The 25,312-nt window shown below is 35.0% G+C and overlaps 1 protein-coding gene across 1 annotated transcript; it reads right to left on the bottom strand.

The window, feature by feature from the left end:
- Window positions 1–23,675: 23,675 nt before the first annotated feature.
- LOC148763153 (uncharacterized) lies at window positions 23,676–24,790 on the bottom strand. Its single transcript, XM_088805743.1, has 3 exons — window positions 24,629–24,790; window positions 24,256–24,404; window positions 23,676–24,144 (listed from the first exon to the last, which is right to left on the bottom strand). Exons 1-3 carry the CDS (start codon window positions 24,788–24,790, stop codon window positions 23,676–23,678), a joined length of 780 nt encoding a protein of 259 aa, XP_088661869.1.
- Window positions 24,791–25,312: the final 522 nt, after the last annotated feature.

Genomic DNA, 25,312 nt, shown 5'->3' with positions numbered 1-25,312 from the left:
ATTATCGAAATTAGTCATGAAGGAGGATTATATCAGTAATCTAAGTGGGGGAGAAGGAATAAGAAAGAATTTTGAAGAAAAAAACGATGTTAGTGGGGCCCTCATGCCTTATTAAATAAAGCAAGAGCGGGTAAGTAAATATTTAAATATTATGGTGACACCTTGGTGAAGTGCAACTTTGATATTTTGATCATACACGTGCAAAGGAAGAAAGACAGAAGGAAATTGGAATTGAAAAAGTGTTGGAAGGACCAAATTGTGAAGGATGAAAGTTTGAAGGGTCACATGGTAAATAAGGAAAAGTTTGAAGACTTATGTGCAATTTCAACATTTGAAGTTAAATAGGAATTTACTAACCAAGGAAGGTTAGATTATGTTGAATATGAGATGTACATGTGAATTCACTATTACATGCAAGAAGAAGGAAATTAGTGGGAAACATGTGGGACCCTACCATGTGATAGTTGACAAACAGAAAAAGACTAAAGAGTATTTAAGTGGAAGAAAACCATGGTTTGGCAAGAATAGCCCATGGTAAATAAGCAAGATTCGTAAAGTGATTTGAAAAGAAAAAGGCAAAATCATAACATTTAATAGAAAGAAAACAAAATAAGGAAACTTGAGTTGAATGGCATGACATGTAAAGAGAAAAGAAAAGAAAATAATAGAAAAAGAAATGACTTTGGGCAATTCGTCCATGCATGAGTAAACAAGGAAATGAGATTTTGCCTCTTAACATTGAGAGGTGCACCAAGCTTTAAGGATTCTTTGGGGAATCCGTCCATTTGCAACACAAGGAGAGTTGCCAAGTTCTCTCCAAAAACCCGTGCTTCCCTAACCCTTTTATGAGCTCTAAACCTCAAAAATTACCACATTAGAGCTACAAATTTGAAAGGAAAATGAAAAAGCTTGAGCAATGAGGGAGCTTCAACCCGTGAAGAAGAAGAAAAATATCTTGGCACTTACACTTCCCTTTAGTGCACCCGTGTGATCTTTCTCTCTATTTCTCACTATCCTCTTGCCACAAAGCTTCATTTCTCCTAGAAACCACAAGGAAGAAAGTGTGAATGATTCATGGGTTCAAGGGAAGTTTAGGTAAGTAAAGTTTGAATTTGATATATGACTTTCTTAAGGAAATGAATTGTAATTGTGGGAAAATGTTTGTGGCAACAAAAAAGACACCGTGAGGGTGCCAAGGGAACCATGCATGTTGGTGATTCGCAAGGAATGTGAGATTACACTACTAAGAAGCTTGAGATTTCTTGGTTTTAGTTCAAGTTAAATTATTAAGGAAAAGTAAGAAAAATTGTGGCCTAATCCTTTATTGTTTATGCTATATGATTATGGGTTAGGAAGAATACCTATATTGGCTGCGAGATTTGATGTTGTGAGAAAATAATGTTTGAAGAAAGTAAAGGATAAGGATTATGCATGCAAAGATTTAAGACTTCCTTAGTAAAGTTACTGCCATATATGATTGTGTGTAAGCATGAGATTAACTATGAAATTAGGTTAAGGATTTGTTGATTGAAGTACTACCCGTACATGTGTGGAATTAAAGATATTGAGTTTGAATTATTGCTAGTAAGTGTAAGTGAGGAAAGTTGCTGTGGTGGTGTGCCGGAGGAAGTAACGAGTGATTGGCAAATAGAGTTAGCTAGATACGCACCCGAATCAATAGTGATGTAGTATCTCGCTATTGTAAGGTAAGTAGGGGGTGTCGATTTCCAAATTTCCATACTACATATATATTGCTATATGATTAATAGACGTGTCGATTTACTTTAAATGCGATTTATGGAAAGCATGAGGTAGTAAAAACCATAGGAAATTGTGGATGCAAGTTGTTTCGAAAGTTGTTTTGGATATATATACAGATAAGTTATATATGTAAAGTGTTTTAGACACTGGGAAACAAGCCTTTTTACGATGTCTGCATCAAAATCCATGCCTTATATTTTTGTGTGATATGCATAGTTAAATGCATTTGTTAAATGATCTAAAATGCAAGTTTTGAGTACCAATTTTAGTTCGATCTTTCTATAAGAGATTACACCATGCCTTTTTACGTGAAAAGCAATTTGAAAGGTTATCGAACTTTGTTTTCAAATGGTTTTACGTGAAAGACTTGGAAACCTCGATTTGGTTTGAAAACGATTTTGACAAATTGGGAGTGTCGAGAGTAGGCTGAATGTCACATCGGGATAGTGTAACCTTTTTGCACAAGTGAGCTTTAGCTAGAGAACTTTGGGTCACCGACGAGCTATTAGACATGGTAGGGGCCATGGTTTGTGATTATTCATGGCAAGGCCATGGGTTACTATATGTGGCTAGGCCACAAGTTGTGATACGCAGTTGCGACCACTTGATTTCTCCGATGTCAACCAACATCGTCAAGACTACCATGGCTGTAGGAACCCGGTGGAGCAGAGCTCCCAATGTTATTTCGTGAAAGTGGGTCCACAGGTGATTACAATTTTTAGCTACTCAAGAGCCTTGTGAGTTTTTCAACACGTACTCTTTTGCATGGTGGAGAGTTAAGACTTCTCTACTAGTCCCCTTGTTTGAATAAAAGCTTTCAGTGCTTATGACGATCATGAGTAGGTTTATGTGGCTATACACATTAATTTCTTTACATGCTACACATTTTGGGAGCGTGCATGCTTTTATATTGTTATTCATATTTTGATGCCAAGTGATGTTTTCGATGATTGAACTCTGTTTTGCTACACTTGTTTTTGGCACTGTTTTGCCAAGTGAAATACTACCTTATGATTTTATGGCATCATTTTTACAAGGCACAAACACTCTACTTGTGATTTGATTTTTCTAAGATTATTATTCTTATTCTAGTTTTATCATTCAAATTTATCTGCTTTATGCTTGTTTACCATCTATGCCCTACTCATAGAGCCGATGATCACTGAGTCTATGAGACTCACCCCCCTTATTTCCGTTTTTACAGATAAAGATCGGCCTTGCGTACATTCATCAGCAATCATTGTCCATCGCAAATAGATAAAGGCATCTCATAGCCTCTTATTCTAAGTCCCTCTACTGCTAGAGGTCGAGTCATTTGTAATGTGTTTTATTGTTGGGTAAATGGATACTGGTCTTAATATAAATGTACAATTGGAGATTTTAGACTACGATGTATTTACTTTTGCAATTATATGGAATAAAGATCGAGTGGATTTATTATGTCTATTGTTCAAATCATGTCACAAGAGTTATATGGTTTAAAGCAATAATATCGATTGGTGAACGAGTATTATGAAAATAACGAGAGTTTTTAATAAGGCTTGTTCAGAACTTAGTGAGTTCTCTTAGAAGTCTCAAACACTGGTAGCGATCAAGGAGCAGTCGTTATAGATACCACATTAACATCCATTCCACCATATCGAATGGCACAAGCAGAACTTAAAAAACTCAAAGATTAGTTGAAAAATTAGTTGGATAAGGGTTTTATACGTCCTAGTGTGTCACTATGGGGTGCATCAGTATTTTTTGTGAGGAAGAAAGATGGATCACTTAGGCTATGCATCAATTATTGACAACTTAATAAGGTAACGATAAAGAATAAGTATCCAATTCCTCGTATTGATGATTTGTTTGATCAGTTACAAGGAGCACAGTGTTTCTCCAAGATTGATCTTTGTTCTGGTTACAATTAACTCAAAATTAAGCGAGAGGATGTGCCTAAGACTACATTTCATACTAGGTATGGATATTATGAGTTTTTGGTTATGTCTTTTGGTCTTATGAATGCCCTAGCAGCTTTTATGGACATGATGAATCAGGTGTTTAAATCATATTTGGACAGTTTCGTGGTGGTATTCATTAATGACATTTTGGTATACTCGAGGAGTAATGAGGAACATGAAGGATATCTTAGGATCGTGCTCCAGGTGTTGAAAGACCACCAATTGTATGCTAACTTCTACAAGTATAAGTTTTGACAAGATAACGTTTGTTTCTTAGGTCATCTAATTTCTAAAGAAAAAGTTATGGTAAACCCAAAGAAAATAGAGGTAGTGGAGAAATGGCCAAGGCCAACCTCTGTGATGGAGATTCATAGCTTTTTAGGTTTGGCAATATATTATAGGTGGTTTGTCAAGGATTTCTCTAGACTTGCAACACCACCGACTAGATTGACTCAAAAGAATGTGAAGTTTCAATGGAATGATGCTTGTGAGAAGAGCTTTGGAAAACTCAAAAGTTATCTTACTTCAGCTCCCATACTTAGCTTACCACAGGGAGTAGGTGTATATATAGTTTATTATGATGCCTCACGTGTTAGTTCAGGATGTGTGTTAATGCAACATGGCAAGGTCATAGCTTATGCCTCTAGACAGTTGAAAAAGCATGAGCAAAACTATCCTATTAATGTTATAATGGCACACTTTCAGGTTAGGCCTATGATACTTGATCTCATTAAGGAAGCCCAAGACAAAGATGAATGGGTGACCAATGCTTTAAATGGTGCCCAAGGGAGTAAGGGGTAATAGTTAGTCAAAGATATCGATGGGTTACTCTGTTATGGAACAAGGGTGTATGTGCCGAATTCAGATGATCTTAGAAGGGAGATTCTTAAGGAAGCACATTTGTTGGCTTATGTAGTACATTTCGAATCCACCAAGATATACCATGATTTAAATAAGGTATATTGGTGGGAAAGTATCAAGAAGGATGTAGCCAAGTTCATAGCTAAGTGCCTAGTATGCCAACAAGTTAAAGTGAACCTTCAGAGGCCCGTAGGTTTGCAACAGCCCTTACCCATTCTTGAGTGGAAGTGGGAGCACATATTTATGGATTTTGTGACAAGGTTACCTCACACTAGTCAAGGGTATGATTCCATATGGTTCATCATAGACAGCTTGACCAAGTCCATTCATTTCTTACTAGTGAAGGTTACCTATGGGAGGCCCAATATGCGAGGTTATATACTGAAGAGATAGTGCAATTGCATGGGGTTCCGATTATCATAGTCTCGAATAGAGGTACCTAGTTCACTAGTTGATTTTGGGGTAAATTCCAAAAGGCTATGGGAACGAAGTTAAATTTTAGCACTGCTTTTCATTGTCAAAATGATGGACAATTTGAGAGAACCATATAGACCTTAAAGGATATGGTTCGGGCTTGTGTTGTTGATGTTTGAGTTACTTAGGACCAGCACTTGCCTTTGATAGAGTTCGCCTCTAACAATAGTTACCCGGCTAGCATTGAGATGGCTCCTTATGAGGCATTATACAAGCATAAGTGTAGATCGCCTATCACTTGGTATGAGGTTGGTGAAGGGAAACAACTTGGATTGGAGATGGTTTAGGAGGCTACCGACAAGATTCAATTGATTCGAGATAGGTTGTTGACAGCTCAAAGTTGACAAAAATCATATGCAAACCATAGGTGTCGAGACTTAGAGTTTGAGGTGGGTGACCATGTATTTTTAAGGGTTTCGCCTACAAAGGGGATTATGAGATTTGGCAAGAAAGGCAAGTTAAGCTCGAGATATATTGGACCCTTAAGAATCCTAGAGAGAGCCGGTGCAATGGCTTATAAATTGGCGCTACCTCCAAATCTTTCTAGTATCAGGTAGGTGTTTCATGTGTTTGTGTTTCGTAAGTACAACCTCGATCCATCTCACGTGATTTGTTATGAGAAAATTCACTTGGGTGATGATTTGTCATATGAGGAGGTTCCTGTACAGATCTTGGATAGACAAGTGAAACGACTACGCACCAATGAGGTAGTTTTGGTCAAGGTCCTTTGGTGTAACCACTCTGAAGAGGAGGTGACTTAGGGAGTTGAGGACAAGATGCAACCAAAGTACCCCCACCTATTTCAAAACTTAGGTAAGTAACTCTTGATCTAAATATGAGGATGAATTTTTCTTAAAAAGGGAGAATGTGAATCCCGTAGTTTTCGTTACTCGGATAAATGCAACAGTTAACTTGATGAGCTTAAGAAATGCCTTTGTTGACTTAAGAATCTCAATAACATCCTTTGAAATTCAAAAATAAAAGTTATGAAGGTTGTGGGAAAGATATAAAATAAGTTTAGGCTTCAAAAGAACTAATTTTTATGAATTTGAACCTCAAGAATCGATCCTAGTGCTTGGAGGATAGATATTGTGAAGTAGAAATTTAAGGGTAATTAATAGCACTTGCCTAAGATCGCATACATACCTCTTGTAGTTGATCCTAGAGTAGTAAATGTTGCAGGATAGAGTAAACTGGTCCAAGATGGAGTGCCAAGCTCCCATAGTCGAACCTAGACTACTAGGTTAGAGTAAATCGAGTTTAAAAGCCCCAAAATTGAAAAATCTTTTATTTTCTCCTTTTTTTACATTCTTTCATCCAATTTCTCTCAAGTTTTACCCCACTTAAAACCTTCAAAGTCCATCAACAAATCTTGGATTCTAAGTGCCAAAGGTAAGGATTTCCACTTCCAAAAGCTTGGTTTTGTTGACTTTTGTTTTCTCTCTCTAAAAGCTATAAATTTTTCAAGGTTTTTAAGTTTTGGCTAGATCTCTTCCTTTGAAGCTCACCAAGGAGGAATAATAGGAAAAGTAAGCTCTCTATTTATTGGGTATGAAGTTTGGATGAAAGTTTGGTGTAAATAATTGGAAATAAATGAAGATAAAATAAGGCTAGAAATGGGTGTTCAAGGTGTTTTGAAATTTTAGGGGTTTTTGAGGATATTAATGACTAAATATCATTTTATTAGGACTTTAAGAGTATTTATGTTTGAATATCATTTCTAGGTGATATTGCAGTAATTTGAATTGTTGAAAAAGGCTGAGCTTTCGACAAAAGGTGCTAAAAGGAAGAAAGGCATGATTCAAAAGGTGGGTAGATACGACGTTTTTAATTATTTTAATATAATTAAGCATGACTATTCTACAACCTTGTATTAAAACATATTTTGACAAACGTTGTGATGTTAACAATGGTTTCAAGTTTATTTTATGAAATCTAGATATACTATGTAAATATGTTATTATGTATTTAGTTTTAAGAATGGGGATCAAGCCTTTCAATTGTTTGATACCTCAAAAATCAATGTTTGTCTGTGACTAGTTGAATGATTACAAATTTGAAAATTGAAATGAAATGATTTATTTTGCATAGACCCTAGCCTTAAGTCAATTTATATTGAGATTGATGATTTGGTTTAGCCTTTGTTTCGAATTTCTATTTTGTTGATGATTAGGAGTATGCTTTGCTTGGATATGGACTTTGTACACTTTAACTTCATTTTGTTTGAACCCTTTAATCTTTGATGGTGAATGGATTAACCTTTCCGTTTGAAAATGAATATTTGGATATTTGGAAACGTAATACAAAATGTTTTATATACCCTACTTGAGTTCTGGACTTGTAGCTATTGATAGTAGCCACTAACCATTGTGCACAATGCTTAGTTTTGATTGGGTAGTTGACTAAGTCCTACCCCTTTGATTAGGTTTCGTTTGGTAGTTGATACGATTCTACCACTTTTGATATATGGTTGATGACTATCATGTATCTGACCCCTTTGGTGCCAGGACACACTTTGATTTAGTTATCCATGCCACTTAGCGCTCCACAATATATGAATTGATATTTGACACTATGAAATTGAGACTTAATATTTGTTTTGAACTTTGGAGTTGGTATTGATATTGTTTCGACCTTGGTACTTGAGTTTTGTATTTGTTTGATGTTGACATTTGGATTGGATATTTGTCTTGACCTTGATCTTGGATTGGGTATTTGCCCTGACTTTAGTATTTAGACTTGGCATATAAGTTTACTATGAATTATGTTATTTTTATATCCCCTAGTTTTCTCCAAGGATTTTCTACAGATAATCACATTATTCATTTCATTTGGAACCAAACCTTGTTTTCACTAACATTTTTTACAAAAGCTTTAAGACCCAATATTTATAAATCTTTTTCTTGAGAATGCTTGAACATTTTACAAATTATGATTTTATTTTAAAGGCTCAAGAATCAGTCTTCAACAAAACTTTATAAATTCATTTTTAATAAGTTTGTATCCATCGAGACAATGGTATTGAAGTTTTGTTTGGTATGTGATCATACTTGGCACATAACTCCCACCTTGGGATGTTTGATTTGGCTTGAGATTCAAGTTCTTAAAACTTTGAATGTTTGATATGGTTGAAAGGCAACTTTGTTATTTCTTGAAATGGATTACTTGCATTTTTTTTAAAGGTATCTTTGACAAATAGGCTCCCATTTAGCTTGTTTTCCCTCCCCGTATCTGTTCACGAAATTATTTATAACTCACACATGTAAGATGTACTTGTTTTTCACATCAATAGTTGATTAGCTCATTGTCCTTTAGGAAGAGCCAACACTCCAATCAATCTTTTGTAGGTAACTTTATGGCATCCAGTAGGCATCAACCTTTTGTTTCGAGTTGTACTCTGTTGTTCTATTTGGTTTGGTCATTTTTGTTTGACAATTATGAATATGACTATGTTTATGCCTCGTACAAATGACATGTATATGTAATTTACCATATAATGGCCACACTATGTAAATGCCACGAAATGGCCTATAAATGATATTTTGCTATGTATTGCCTTCGTATTTTGAGCACGTGAGCGTACAAACTAATATGATTTAATCCCATAAGGTAACTTTGAGTATTTACTTTGCTTTGCTACTTTTAGGCTTGCATGGGTTAAGAGGGTAACTACCATCGATACCCTTACGCCAATCATGGCCTCGAGTTTGGGTCGTGACACATATGCCTAGCATAGACATCGAGAGTTGGAGTTTGAGATTGGTGACCATGTGTTCTTGAGAGTTTCGCTAAAAAAAGGCGTTATGAGGTTTGGCAAAAAAGGTAAGCTAAGCCCAAAGTATATCAGACCTTTCGAGATTCTAGAAAAAGTTGGTGCAATTGAGTATCGATTGGTACTTCCGTTAGATCTCGTTAGTGTTCATCCTGTGTTTCATCTTTCAATACTATAGAAGTAACAACTAAATCCATCACACGTGATTCAACATAAGTCCCTATAATTGGGAGATGATTTGAGTTATGAAATGGTACCATTAGCATACTAGATAGGTAAGTGAAGAAGTTACGCTCTAAAAAGGTAGCATAAGTTAAGGTGCAATTGTGCAATTACTTGAGTGAGGAGTTGACTTGGAGGCCGATGTGTTAGGATAAGCCTTGCAGCCAATTGGGATTGGTTGAGGCTTGATTCCAATCATGCAACAGTATCATTCATGTTGAATGATTAGAGGTTTTCTGTCACGACCCAATTTCCCGAGCCATGACCGGCGCATGAGCTCAATGAGCATAGCTCACTAAGCCCAAGCAAGCCTATCCATTTACCTTTGCTTAACAAATTTATCATATCATGCATACACACACACCTTTTCTCGGTTGTGAACATAGCCAAAACACAATGGCATTATCGATAATAATATACATGCACTATACCAGTCATGTATTTAGCAATTTACATTGCATACACATATTCATATTGTTAGATTGTTCTCACAATACAAAAGGACCCATGACTTCCAGCGGAGACATTTACAATAAAAGGGATTACTATCGAATGCCAGACACATACCCAGGATATGCACTACGGGGACTCCTCGATCTAGGGTCCAACAGTCACCTGATCTGAAAACATGAATTTTTATAAAACGTGAGTACAATACTCAGTGAGTGAACAAGGAGGGAACAAGCATACAATAAGGAATGTTTATTGAAATCATGATGTATTCGTTTTCTTAAAACCATGCAATTGTTTTAGCTTCTTTAAACCCCTCATGTAAACCCCACATGAGTAAATCACTTTACAAAAATCCATGCTCAACTATGTTACCAAAGAAATGGAAAATATGGCAAAAACCCACAAGTTAGCAAAATAGACAGAAAGTTTCTCGTTGTAGCGAACTTCATTCTCGCTGCAGCGAGAACCAGAACATCAAGGAAAAAGTCTCCTTTTTCCCTTAAAACAAGTCATCCTGCTAAAATAACAATAGCAACATGTAACACATGTAAACTTCCAAATTTCAACAAAACAAATGCTTACATATTTGCATTTACAACCATAAATCATTGTCCATCAATTTGCTATATCACACATATTTACATATGTATATATATATATATACCCATCATCATCATCTCACCAACCCATTACCATCATCACCAACTCATCATCATCATCACCAGCTCATGCGCACTCCCTACTCGCACATGGCTAGGTCATCACCGAGTTATGCACACTCCCTACTCGCACATAACCGGGTCATCACCGGGTTATGCGCACTCCCTACTCGCACATAGCTAGGTCATCCTCGGCTTATGCGCACTCCCTACTCGCACATAGCTGAGTCAATATAATTACACAACATTATATTCAAGCATATATGTATATCAACATAATGCAGCCACATAGAAATCCATAATAACCACATTTCATAACATAAACTTGTTTTTTCAAAAGCTTCCTCCCAAGGCATTCATTTTCATGAAAAATTGCATAAAATCATTCAAACACTTTGTTCAAAACAGTCATATTCCCAAAACAATTTTGATAGGCAGTCCACTCACAAGTGTCGAAAATTCGGATTCCGGGTGAACTCTGACTAATAGTCCTCAAGCGTAATTCCTTTGCCTTTTTCGGACGTCTCACCACCTTGACAAATAACAAAGTCGAGGAATTTACTATATTGTCCCTAAATTGATATAAATTAATTTAAACTACTAATGCTTGATATGTAAATGCAAAAATATGTCCGATTACCGCTTAATCACGATATCGATTAAATTCGACCGATCACCCGATTAATCGGCGATTGTGTCCAAATCACCTCCAAATTAATTCATTTCTCCTCTAATACCTTAATTTACCACATACATTTAAATAAAGCCAAATTCAGCATTAGAACCCTCACAATTCCTTATAGAAAAAATTTGGTCATTTGGTGTACTAGCATCGAATTTTTTTTCTACATAACCGTTTCACCTTACTTCATCATTTTCCATGCCATTTTCCTTGAAATAAAAACAATCCCCCATTGATATTCAGCCCTCATGGTTCGGCCAACAAGGAACCCTAGAGAAATTGAATATTTCTTTTGTGTTTTTGTTCATAACCATGCTTAACTATCCCTAAACACTAACATAGTCTAAAATCAAATTATTCCAACAACAATTCCTCTTCCATACCCATTTTTCAGAATTGAATTCATCATGATAACTCAATATTCAACCATGGAAATCAAGAAGAAAAGCATGGGTAAGCTAGGTATCAAGGAGAATTAAAGAAATTTTAACTTACCTAGCTTGTTTCCTTGATTTCTTCACTTTTTCTTTGACTTTCCACCTAGGTTTTCTTGTTTTTCCTTTTGTTCTTCCTTTTTTCTTGTTGCTGGATGTCTAGGCCGAATATGGTGAGGGAATTGGGGATTTAATGGGCTGATTTCTATAGAAAATAATAAAATAATCAAGCATGCCATGTGTCACATGCTTATTGGCCCAAATTTTTAACTTTTTGACTTTTTCTTCTTAACTTTCCACCACAAATATTCTGGTATTTATCCAATCCTACCACAATTAAAATCCCTTGGTCTTGACAGGTACTGGGGCGAGAAATTTACCGATTTGGCCCCGAGATGGAAAAATTACGATTTTGCCCCTATACTCCGAAATGTACCGGAATCTCATTATTTCTACTTTTCAACCTAAAATAACACTAATATTGATCAGTATTAATCAAATGGGGCAAAAAAATGTTTTAGAAAAATTCCCGTTTAGTCCTCTAGTGGTAAAATTACCATTTTGCCCTTGTGCTCCAAAAATATCGGGAATCAAAATTTTTCATTGCTAAACATCATTTATACTCCAATAATCATAATTATATTTCATATAATTATTCTTGGTCAAATGTGATCAAATCTTGGCTAGAAACCTCCATTAAATCATCAAATGATAAAATGACCATTTTGTCCCTAATCAAACAATTTTCCTGATGGACTTCAAATTGGACTTTGAACTCCGAATCACTATTCTAAGTCGTTCTGTGGGTTTCAAAATTTTCAATTTCCTCTTAGAATTTTTTATTTGAACTAGTTCAAGGCTCGATTTAACTTAGTTGTACCACTCGGTACAATACCGTGTTTTAATCGAGTTTGACAGGGTCTCACATTTTCCTTCATTAATAAGAAATTAATTATAATGAGTTATAAGTCTAATTGGATGAAGTCCATGAGATTAATATGCCTTGCAAGGAAACTGTAATGGGTTGTAGTTATGAGATTCCTATGCATTAAAGCATAATCTCAAAATGTTCCTGGTCAATGTATCATTGAGACTGGACATCAATGATGCTTAGAGACAGGAATATTCTATGTTCCTTACTTTGGAAGTAAGCAATCGATCTCATAGAATGAAGTATAAAGATACTTAGAACTAGAATATAAGTGTTTGCCTAGAAGAGCAAGTTCACTGAACATGACTCGCCATGAGAAGTGCATTTGGTAATACACTCTAGTGTCTATGCAATACTTCTCATGTGTCAATTGTGTAAATACTCCCTAGACTTGAGACACCAAGTTGTCTTATGTGTGAGTGCTATGCTTTGATTTCATCCTTACGAGTGCCTAACCAAGGATGCCAAAACAAGATGCTTTTGGGTATAGTATGAAGCATGTGAAGGCAAATAAGTGGTCAAGATAGGAATCATCATCTTAAGTGTTTTAGAGGACATATCCTATCAGTTCTTGGTTAACATTCGCTTATTGAAGTCCTTGGCCAAGACGACATGGAGATTATGAAAAAGGTTTCATAACTCTCTATAAAGCTAATGCTATAATTATAGGAACAAATATGGAGGTCAAAAAGAGTAGACACTGTACCAAGCTCTTATCATCTCCGGAATATATGATGAGGGAATGAATTACACTGATAAACTGTACATTGAAAGGTTGTCAAAAAACCCTTTGACTATCCCAACAATTGGGTGGCCATGATGCATTGCTAGATGCCAATCTTGGTCTATGGAATTGATTGAAATTTATATTAATCAATTAAGTCCTTAATCAATTCCATTGCCAACATGTTGGGAACCTAATGGGTCACACACAATGATTGCATTTGAATTAAATTGGGAGAGTGATGATTTAAGTTAGACTTAAATCACATGCTAGGTAATTAACTTCTATAAACTTAATTGAAAGAGTTTAATTAAGTTTTAGGCATAATTATAAATAGTTATAATTATAAGGCCTTGATTGCAAAATATAAAGGAAATTAATTTTGATTTTAATTTCCAAGGACTTAATTAAAAGAATTTAATTAAGTAATGGACCCAATATTATAATGTGTTATAATATTGTGGGCTTAATTACAAAATTAAAGTTATTTTAACCTAACTATATAAGTCACTTTTTAACTATTTTTCATATGAGAGTTTTTCACAATTGAAGAAAATGTAGTTTTTGTCAAAAAAAGAAAAACGTTTTCTTTCATTGCCACCACTCCCTTTGTGTGAAAGAGAAAATTGCTAAGATTGTGAAAAAGAAGAAAAAGACAATTGTTGTCGTCTTTGCTAGCGCAAAGTATATGTAGTACCTTGTATTTTGATACAGTGGTTAATAAAGTTTATGGATGCCAATTGAGGTTGATTGCTAAGTTAAAAGGTAATTTAGAAGTGAACTTGTGAAATCTTGATCTCCATAGGCACATAACTAGAAGTAAACACGATAATGCGGACCAAGGGTAATTTTGTAATTTCTCTTGGTGAGCTCCTACGAGTGGGTTTTTTTATGCTATTAAGGTCTAAATAGGCCTAGGAATGAATGAATGATGTTTATGATGGTAAATAAATGAGGAAGATAAAAATAATGATAATTTCCACGATAGGGGCAAAATGGTCATTTTGCATCTTGAGTCTAAATTTTTAAGTTTCATGGACTCGAGTACCTTCAAACTATTATGGACTTTGTTTTGGTGTCAAAAGAGCAAAAAGGTTGCACAAAGGATGGGAGGAAAACAAAACCGCCATGTGAAGGGCATTTTGGTAATTTTGATGGAAATTTGAATTAACTTGAAATATAAATATCTGAGCTCCAGCAACTTCTCCTTCTTCTTCTTCTTCCCCTTTCACGTTCCTTTTATCCTCCATGGAAGCTTGCTTTACGACTTCCATAACTTTCTCTCTCTAGCTCCAATTTTCATGCTTTTATGCACTTTTTCATAAAACCTTTGTGCTCTTTCACTTCTCACTTTAAAACCCTTGAAAAGTCTTTGTTCATCACTTTCTCTCACTAGTTGAAAGTTTTAGAGAGAGAAAGAGAGACTTGCTATAGTAGGTTGGAAGCTTTGGAAAAGGAATTCAACTACAAAAAACCACCAAGGTGAGTAATGAATTAGGTTAAATTTTCAACTTATTGATAATGGTTGATAATTAGAGTGGTGAGTAATCTATTGTTGAGATTTTTATTCATTTTTAAGGTGACTAGAGTAGTGAAATAAATAGCCACCTAATGGTGATTGAAAGCTAGTTAGGAATAACAAGTAGAGCTTGATTTAAAAAATAGCTTTTAGAAATGTATTTATGCAAATTGGGTTAGTAGTGATGTTGTGTGTGTGTGATAGGTTCCAACGAGGCCTCACATGTCCGTTTGAAGCAATAATTGAAGTTAGAATCGATTAAAGAATCAACTAGACCGGTGAGTGAACTTGCATTTCAAAATTTGTTTTGGGAATGTGAATCTATTTGCACAAACAAAGATTGATTTTATCCAACTCTTCTTAAAAATGTGCACCTTGGGAACAAGCCTTTGATAAATTGTCTCTATGTTGTGACATGTGGTTGTTATGGATTCATGCACTACTACATTATGTTGATATATATATATAAATATATATGTTGTGCATTGATAGTTGATATTGTGTGATAATTATAACTGCGCATGTGCATGATGTGGGGGGATGCACATGCCGGTGATGACTGTGGTGAGGAAAATAGATGATGATAGTGCCCGTGTGCACGATATGGGGGGATGTACATGATGGCATTGACTGTGCACGATGGGGGGGATGCACACGATGACTCCGGCTATGTGCACGATGTGGGGGGATGCATATGAACTGGGTGAGATGATGGTGGTATTGGTGTTTATTTATGTATATATGTATATATATGTTTGTGAAATAAAAGTTCATGAATATAGTATATAATTGTAATGCATGTGAAAATTTGGCATGTTGAATCTTTGGAAATTTTTGAGTATTTAATGTTGAAATTGGCAGGATGAATCTTGAGAATGTCCCATTTTCTTGCAAATTGAGTTTATTACAGCACCGAATGGATTTTTAGTGCAAAGGAAGTCCTTTTTACATTTAGATGCCCTGCATCTCGCTGCAGCGAGAATAGTTTCTTGCTGCAATGAGAAACATTCTGTTTTGGTAGCCAGCAACTCGCTATAGCGAAAATAAATCTCGCTGCAGCGAGAAACTCTCGAGTTCTGATGCAATGCTTTAAATTTGATGAAGCTGTTTACCACCTTTTCATCCGAACTGGAAAAAGTGGTAAACATCAACGTTGTAGCCCTATCTCTTAGATTTCTAATGGTTTAAAAATTAGGTCACTTAGACTTCTGTAGTGGGATATATACTAGAAAAACTGAAACACATGCAAACGGACACTATTTCTTACTGCAGCGAGAAACTTTCTGTTTTGGCCACTGGAATCTCGTTGCAGAGAGAATGAACTTTTCTATAGCAAGAAACTTGCTGCCATGCTTGCTACCTTCCTTGATTTTGACATATTTTTCACCCATCTAACTTTATGGATAGATCTTTGTTTTTGCAATACTATGAGGTTATTAATCAAAGTTTGAAATGAGGGGTTTTTAGTAAGAAACTAAATCAATTGCATTGTTTTCGAAACAAGTGCATCATGATTTCCAAATTTTTCCTATTGATTGCTTGTTCCCTTCTTATGTTCACTCACTGAGTTTTATACTCACATTTTTAAACTTCATGTTTTCAGATTTGGAGGCAGTTGGGACCTACATTGAGTCGCGCACATATGCTCACCTTCTTGGTAGGTACTATGGGATCTCAGTAGCTGTACCTTCACCCACAATCACTCCGTTGACAGTTAAGAGTTGTATGCTTATGTATACATATAAGTAATGTAGACCACTCAGATTCATATATGTTAAAAATCAAATATGTATATTTGATTACTGATGCCATTATAGGATGGCAAACGAGTAACATTATTTTAACATAATACGAATGTGAATATTGGGTTGCTATAAAATGTTACCAAAATGATTATAGTGGAGAATTACAATATGTGGTTTTACAAATGATGGTTATGAATGATGATAGAAATTGCATAAAGAGGCTTGCTTAGGCTTAGTGGGCTATGCCCATTGGGCCCATGCGTCGATCATAGCCCAGAATTTGGGCTATGATAGTATAGTTAAAAACTTCCTCCTTTGTTGAAGGTTCAAGTGCAATCGTGTGTACTACCATTGGAGGCCAAGCACTTGATTGGCTAGGGTTTTTGCTCCTTGTGGTGTTTGTAAGATTGCTTCGGAAAGTGCCATTGTGATTACGAAATTACTTGGCAAGCTAACTTTCTAAACAATAATTTATTTTGTGTTTTTATGTGTTAAATATCACCAAGGTGATCCATGGGTGGAGGCATGTTTTTGTTTTTTAGTTATAAAGTTTTAATTTTCTTTCTGCTGCGTATTTTGAGCATGTAGTCCATAGCCAAACCCTTCACGGTGATGACATGTGAGCAAAGTACCCACACCTATTCAATGAAAGATAGTACATAACTAGAATTCAGGGACGAATTCTCATAAGGAGGAAGAATGTGAACTCCTACCTTGAGCAAGAGGATAAGTTAGGAAATCCTTAAGTGAGCATATAGATTACAAATTTTGAATATCAAACTTAGTTTTAACCTTTAAAAGAATTCATTAACACTTTTGGTTCTCTGTCACTTTTGAAGTAGAAAATTTTCAAAGTCTAGAAAGGGTCAAAATATGTGATTTTTACAAAACAACCTTTTGGAAATAAAAAAATGGAGCTAATGATTCCATGGATATTTAGATGACTAAAAATGATTTTTTCCTTAATTTTTAAAGTCTGTTTGCTATGGTAAATGGGAGCTACAAATTTAATTTCAATTGAACTTTTTTGATTTTGTTCATGAAACCAAAATTTAGATTTTGATTCTTCTGGATTTTTATTTTTTTATATTTTTATTGAATCCAAATGGGGGATTGTATGAAAATTTTAATAGAACTATTGTTAATGGCATACTCATGAGCACTATCAAACTTAGAGTTGTGCTTATTTAATGTAAACAAGCTGGGCAAGTTTTAAAAATAATTTGTCTTAGAAATTACATTCTATTTCAAATGTATTAATACATGTTCATGATATATCGATACATGTTCATAATGTATTGATACATATGGCCTAAATGTATCGATACATTTTGTGGTTCTAAAAAAAAAAAAGGTGAAACTTTATTTTCACACTCAAAACTATATAATACCTCACATTTTTCGAGGGTTTTCAACCTTCAGCCATTTTTCTAAAGTATTTCTCTCATCTAAAGCTTTCTTAACCTAGTTTTGATCCAAATCCTTATCTTTGATCATTAAAAAGCTTGGTTTTGAGTTTAAATAATAAAGATGACATTTTTATACATTGAAACTTTAAATGTTGATTTTTAGCTTCTACAAATATATTTTATGGCCCAGATTTTTCTATTTATGAGTAAAGCTTAGGGGTCTTGAGGTTTTGCAAGCATCTAAGCTCACCTAATGTATGGATAAATGTGGGTTTTTAGCATGTGTTTTAATTAGAAACTAGTCTTAGTCATAAGCGAGTAAATTTCAAAAGTGCCTAGGATTATTATTTCAAGATTTTTATTTTAGAAATTGATTATAATGAATGTTGTGTGAAAGGAACACTTGACAACTCCATGGCTTATGCTGAAACGGTATTGTGATTAGAGCTAGGAATCAAATCTCCAACTAGGTGAGTAGATACACCACATTCAAATTATTTTGATATGTAAAGCTAGCATGATTTCTATGGAAAAGATTATTTGTATATGTTGAAATGATATCTCTAAAATGGTTTATCAAAGGATTTGAGTTTCAATAATGAAAATGATTTTCTAAGAAAATAAATTGTTAGTGATTGTGACATGATTGAAACAATGATTCACAAAACATTTACGAATCTACTATGCATGCAAATATTCTACTATGTATTAGTTTTTGACAAGGGGAGACAAGCACTTTACATTTGAAGTCTACTCGATTACTCTGGTTATGAGACCTCGACCCCTATAGGCCCATAACTAAGTGTAGACACGATAACCCGAACCAGGGGTTATTTCATCATTTTCTTAGTGAGCCCCTAGAAGTATGCTTTCAAACAATATTAAGGCCTAAGTAGGCCTAAGGCATGAATGACGGATGAAAATAAGGGTAAATGATGAAGGAAAATAAAAATAATGATGATTTCCAAGGTAGGGGCAAAATGGTCATTTTTCAACTCGAGTCAAAATTTTTTAAGTTTTCGTGAACTCGAGATTTTAGACAATTATGGACCTTGTCCCAGTGTCAAAAGAGTAAAAAGATAGCACAAAGGATTTGATGAGAACAAGCTAACTTGTTAAGGGCATTTTCATAATTTAAGTGGAGTTGGATAAGCTTGAGCTATAAATATCATCTTCCAGCAGCTTCTTCTCACTTTTTCAGTAACTTTTTTTTCTTCTCCCTTCTTCCCTCTCACGTTTCTTCATTCTCCATGGGAGTTCTCTTCAAGCTTCCATAACTTTCTCAAGCTTGCTCCACTTTTCATGCTTTTGGGTACCTTTTCATAGAACCTTTGTGCTCTTTCACTCTCTCACTTTGAAACCCTTGAAAAGTCTCACTTCCATATTCTCTCTCACTAACTAGGTGTTTTAGAGAGAGAAAGAGGGAGTTTTTATAATAGCTTGAAAATTATTGGACAGAATTTCAATTTTACAAAGCTACCAAGGTGAGTAGTGAATTAAACTTTATTTTTTTTAGTTGTTGATAATGTCTAGTAATTTGATTTGTGAGTGTTTTATTGTTGAGATTGTTAAATCATTTTTAATTTTACTAGAGTAGTGCAAATAATAGCCATTTAATGGTAGTTGAAGGCTAGTAAGAATGACTAGTAGAACTCAATTTAGAAAATGGCTTTGGAATAGTATTAATGCCAAATTGGGTTGATGGTGATGATGCTAATGTGATGATAGGTTCCAACGAAGCCCCACCACCCCATTTGGACCATTAGAGGAAGTTGGATTTGAGTAAAGATTTAACGAATACCGATGCATGAACTCGCATTTCAAAATTGTTTTGGGAATGTGAATGTATTTGTACAAAACATTTGAATGATTTTATCTGACTTTTCCTTTAAAAAATCTACCTAGGGAACAAGCCTTTGGTGAATGTTTCTATCTTGTGAAAGTGTGCCATATAATGGTTCATGTGTTATCACAATATGTTGATATGTATAATATGCATTCAATGTTCTTTTTTTTTATGTGATGATGATGATCCAACTATGTGAGTGTGGGAGTGCACATGAGCTGATGATGACCGAACTATGTACGAGTGGGGAGTGCACATGAGTTGATGATGGTGGGATGGTATACATCATGATGTGTATATATATATGTGTGTGTGTTATAGAAAGTTCATGAGTATGGTATATGGTTGTAATACATGTGAATCTTTTATGTTAAACCTTGAGAATTTCTAAGCATGTTCAAGCGGATTTTGTCTTTGTAGCTAAATGGCCTTTCCTTGAGAGAATGAAAATTTATGGTTAGTGTCCGGTTTCTCGATGCAACGAGAATGAATCTCGCTGCAGCGAAAAACTCTCGGGTTTGGAGGGGTATATTGGCCTGGTTCTAGCTACAGCGAGAAAGTTGCTGATGCTTCTCGCTACAACGAGAAACATTTTGTTTTGTCACTCGAATCTCGTTGCAACAAGAAACTTTCTATCCAACATGCTACCTTGGTTGATTGCTGTCCCATTTGCCATTTCAGTAACACCATAGTTGATCATGGACTCCCAACATTAAGGAAATTATTTAACTAAGTTTGAGATGAGGGGTTTTAAAGAGAAACCCTCAGCCAGTTGAGAAACCCTCGTCCAGTTGGTAATTTGAGCCAAATTTCGTTGCAGCGGAAAGGCATTCTCGCTACAACCCATCGTTTTACTTGACTTAACTTTCTTGAATACTATTAAAGTTTTCACTCTTCAAATCCTTTGTTGTGCATAGACCTTTTCGTCAAGTGATTAACTCATTAAGGGTTTAATGAAGGGATTTAATAAGAACTAAACGAAATTGCATTGTTTTTGAAATAAGTGCATCATGATTTCTTTAAACGTTCCTTATCGTTCGCTTGTTCCCTTCCTTTGTTCACTCACTAGGTTTATACTCACTGTTTTCAACTTCATGTTTTCAGATCAAGAGGTAGCCGGTAACTCGGTCGAGGTGTCCTCGTAGATTTGTATCCTTGGTAGGTATCTTGGCATTCCATAGCCGCACTTACCCCTTGGTCACTCTGCTGGAAGCCCAAAGTCATTTTTGTTGTAAATACGTACATGTGATGTAAACTACTAAGATGTATGCCTTAGACCTTATATGTATATTTTGATTGGTAATGCCACAACGAGTTGGCAATTGTTATCAGTATTTCGAATTGAAATTATGAAAAATGTGACTTTAGCAATTTTGATGGATGATAAACATGTCATATAGATAGGCTTGCTTGGGCTTAGTGGGCTACGTTCATTAGGCCCATGTGCCGATCATGGCCCAAAAATTGGGTCGTGACAGTGGTCTTCGAACAAGTGTGGGTACAAGATATTGTATGCTTATTTATACATGTTATAATGTGTGTGTTTGGTATAATAAATGCCATAAGATTATGTCTATGATGTAAATTCCATATACCATATAAACTGATTAAGTATGCATGATGAATACCATAAGATTATGTATATGATGTCAATTCCAAATACCATATGAGGTGATTAAGTATGCATGATGAATGCTATGAGATTATGTATATGATGAGCATTCCATATACCTTATGAGATGAGTAAGCATGTATGTGATGGACTTTCCACATACCTAATGCTATGAATATGAGAACTCAATATGTGTGATTTATTCCATTCTCATGAGCTGTAAGTGACAACTTCACTCTTATGATGCATCGTAAACGTTCGAGATGTAATGGGACTATACTGTTAGGAATGGCATGATTAGAGCATCAATGCAGCGGAATAAAAGGGTTGAAATAAAAATAAAACCATTCCTCCTCCCTTTGGATCACCTTGGTTGTTTCATGCAAAGTTATGTACCACATAAAATCAAAAAAAAATGTACCTTTCCAAGTGATATCGTAATCAAATGGATTCCTTTAGGTGACAAAACACGAACACCTTTGGTGTGAAAGAATCCTAGCCACTCAATCGCTTGGCCTCCAATGATGCACACACGATTGCAACGGATCCTTCTCAAGGAGAGAGCTTTATGCCATGGGCTTGTGCTAGCAAGTGGACAACGATTTGTCCTCTTTTCTTCTTTGATTTCCAGCAAAGAATCAAAGGAGAAGTTTTCAAAAGAAAATAAACATCTCAAGAGTGGCAGCATTCAAAAGAAAAATCCTTCTCCACAAAAAAAGAATGGCTATAATGTGATATTTATATCTAGGTTTAACTTATTAAAATTTGCAAAATAAGTCCTTAATATTATAACAATTATAATATTTAACCAATACCTAATTAAACTCTTTTAATTAGATCCTTAATAGTTAAAACCTAGATTTTGATTTAAGTCTAACTTAAATCATCACACTCTCAATTTAATCTAAATTGGAACCTTTTTGGGCCTTTCATTACACTTTTAAGCCCAATTAAACCCTAGGTCAGCTGAAGGAATTTTAGGTTAAGTCTATTAGTATAAATGGGATATGTTTAACAACATTGGAGACAACCTTTGAGAAATTCAAGAAACTAGAAGTTGAGGCTGAAACTTGGAGATCAAGTCGGCAATAATTGTTTTGTGTTCTTCCTTCGCTTTTAATTTTCTTGTTACTTTCAATGGTTAAATTTGTTATAATGTTATTTGTTTTTACAATTATGAGTGGCTAAATTTCTTTTTCTGGGATTGCATTTGAACTCACATGTAGTCTAAGTTTTTAATCTCTTTCTTACTTATTTTAATGGGATTTGAATTGTTTATTCCAATTTGTTCTTACTGCTTTTAATTGCCTGATCACCAATTAAATTGATCTAGGAACCTATACAAACTTGGGAAAGGGAGTTTAGAGTATACTAAAATTGGGATAGCATATGATCATATTAATTGATTTGCGTATAGGATAAGGATATACCTATAGGCCATATATAGTCAGATTAGAGCCTGAACTTAATGAATCTGTTTTAATTTCAATTCACATAGGGATATAGTGCTTTGATTAAAATATATATTTTTATAGGACGAGTCGGGAAACCCTTATAAATAATTGAGGACTCTAGGTTAGCAATTCAATCCGTTGAAATAAGTTAAGGAAGAGAGGTAAGATTTAGATGAAGTGTGAGGGATATTGTAATCCTAAGCCTGTTTGATTTGATATTTTCTAAAGTTATTATTATTTTGATTTTTCTTGTTGGTTTTAATTTTAGTTTTAATTAATTATTTAATTTTGATTATTTGGATAAGATTAAATTGTTCTAATTTTAGTACTTAGTAAAGTTTTAGATCAATTCCCTGTGGAATCGATACCCTGCTTGCTAATATACTATTTATTTGATACGTATACTTGCATAGTAGGATTTTAACTGACCCACTTAGAGCATAAGATACATCGGGTCTAGTACAAAGCATCGCATACATGATAGATCCAATTGCTAAAGCATATGGGATCTTATCCATGCGATCTCTCTCTTCTTGATTCTTTGGACACATGTCCTTGGAGAGATAGATGCCTTGCGACACAGGCAAGTGTCCCTTCTTGGACTCCATCATGCTAAACCTCTTTAGCATCTTGTCTATGTATGTGGATTGGGAAAGACCTAGCAACCTTTTAGACCTATCTCTATAGATCTTTACTCCTAGAAGTAAGTTGTTTCTCCCAAATCCTTCATGGAGTATTGTTTGGATAGCCAAATCTTTGTAAATTGCAGCAATGGTATATCATTTCCTATGAACAATATGTCATCAACATATAACACTAGGAAAATTATGGCACTCTCATTAACCTTTTTATAGGCACATGGTTCATCCTCATTTTTTATGAAGTCAAACCCTTTTACAACTTCATCAAAACAGATGTTCCAACTTCGAGAAGCTTGCTTAAGTCCATAAATGGACTTTTGAAGCTTGCACACCTTATTAGCATTAGCATTGGATATAAAACCTTTAGGTTGTGTCATGTACACTTCCTCTTGCAAGTTTCCATTAAGGAATGCAGTTTTTACATCCATTTGCCATATTTCATAATCATGGTATGCAGCAATTGCAAGCAAAATCGTAATGGATTTAAGCATAGCAAAAGGTGAAAAGGTTTCTTCAAAGTCAATACCTTGTTTTTATTTGTAACCTTTTGCTACCAATCTAGCTTTAAAGGTGTGAACCTTGCCATCTACATCGGTTTTTCTCTTAAAGACCCACTTGCACCCAATGGGTTTTGTCCCTTCAGGTGGATCCACCAAAGTCCATACTTGGTTGATATCCATGGCATCCATTTCATATTTCATGGCTTCTAGCCATTTCTCAAAATCAATGTCCAACATCGCCTCCTCATAGGTTGTAGGCTCATTATTTATGGGCAATGCGTCCCTTTCCAAGAGAAATCCATATCTCTTTGGAGCTTGACGTATTCTACTAGGTTTTTTGAGTGGTTGTGCCTCTTGAGATTGTGGTTGTATATTAGATGTCATAATCTCAAGTTCAACTTCCAATGGAATGTCGATTTGTGGGTCTCGAACTTCTTCGAGTATAACTTTACTCCCACTAGCCTTTTCATTTAAGAACTCTTTCTCAAGGAAAGTGGCATGCCTTGAGACAAACACCTTTTGCTCAATGGGATTACAAAAATACTATCTGTGTGTTTCTTTAGGATATCCCACAAATTTACATTTGTCTGATCTTGCTTCTAGCTTATCAGACATTGTACACTTCACATAAGCAATACATCCCCAAATCCTAGCATAAGACAAGTTGGGCCATTTCCCACTCCATATCTCATATGGTGTCTTATCAACTAATTTTGTAGGAACCTGGTTCAGTATGCGAGCAACAGTTTCTAGGGCATATCCCTAGAAAGATATAAGAAGATCTAGATGACTCATCTGGATCGAACCATGTCCAATAATGTTCGATTCCTTCTCTCAGATACCCCATTGTGCTGTGGAGTCCTTGAAGGAGTCCATTGTGCGAGAATCCCATTCTCTTTCAGATAATCCTGAAACTCTTGGCTAAGATATTCTCCTCCTCAATCAGATCTAAGAGTGAGAATACTCTTTCCAGTTTGTTTCTCAACCTCCGCTCTGTATTCTTTAAACTTGTCAAAAGATTCAGATTTATATTTCATCAAATATACATAACCATAGCGAGAATGGTCATCTGTGAAGGTGATGAAGTAGTAGTATCCTCCTCTAGCACTAGTATTCATAAGACCACTATCACAACCCGAAACTCTCATCGAGCCCATGACAACCGCCGCGATATCCTGATAGACATTCATTACTTGGAATGTCAACCAGAACCCCGCAAGGCTTTAATATCAGTTTCTCATTTCCCCTATGAGTAACTGTTGCCAAATATCATGTTCTAAAAGATTTTAAGCTATTTCCAAGTTAAATCAATAAAACCAATGATTTCTGTCTCATAGAGGCATTTTGGTCATTTTTCCCAAAAAATTTTGAAACTAGCTAAAAATGTAGTACTTGAGTATAAAACACATAATTCATAATCAAAAATAAGTTTAAACGTCTAATACCTTCATTTAAAATGAAATTATGACTATTTGAATATAATAAAAATATTCAATAAAATATTATATTTTCTTATAAAACAAAATTTATAGAGTTATCGGTAAATAATTTTTGTAGCATAAAAGCTAAATAAATTCATACATACTGTAATACAGATAACCAAAGTATAAAATTTAATTTACAGTGACACGTGGGCCCACGAACGACCAAAAGTATCAAAAGCGGTAAAC

Source organism: Theobroma cacao, chromosome 4, assembly GCF_053813885.1.
Source record: "Theobroma cacao isolate CCN51 chromosome 4, ASM5381388v1, whole genome shotgun sequence".
Lineage (NCBI taxonomy): Eukaryota > Viridiplantae > Streptophyta > Magnoliopsida > Malvales > Malvaceae > Theobroma > Theobroma cacao.
The sequence above is the reverse complement of the archived record's forward strand: the minus strand, read 5'-3'. Positions and strand labels throughout refer to the sequence as shown.

What these genes read in the sequence shown, in the direction of transcription:
- LOC148763153 (XM_088805743.1), bottom strand. Translation starts at nt 24,790, where the DNA reads ATGAGAGTTTCGGGTTGTGATAGTGGTCTTATGAATACTAGTGCTAGA. An exon ending in TTAAAGAATACAGAGCGGAG is followed by an intron (nt 24,405 to 24,628) that starts GTTGAGAAACAA and finishes ATATCTTTCTAG; the next exon opens with GGATATGCCCTAGAAACTGT. An exon ending in GCTTATGTGAAGTGTACAAT is followed by an intron (nt 24,145 to 24,255) that starts GTCTGATAAGCT and finishes GTTTGTCTCAAG; the next exon opens with GCATGCCACTTTCCTTGAGA.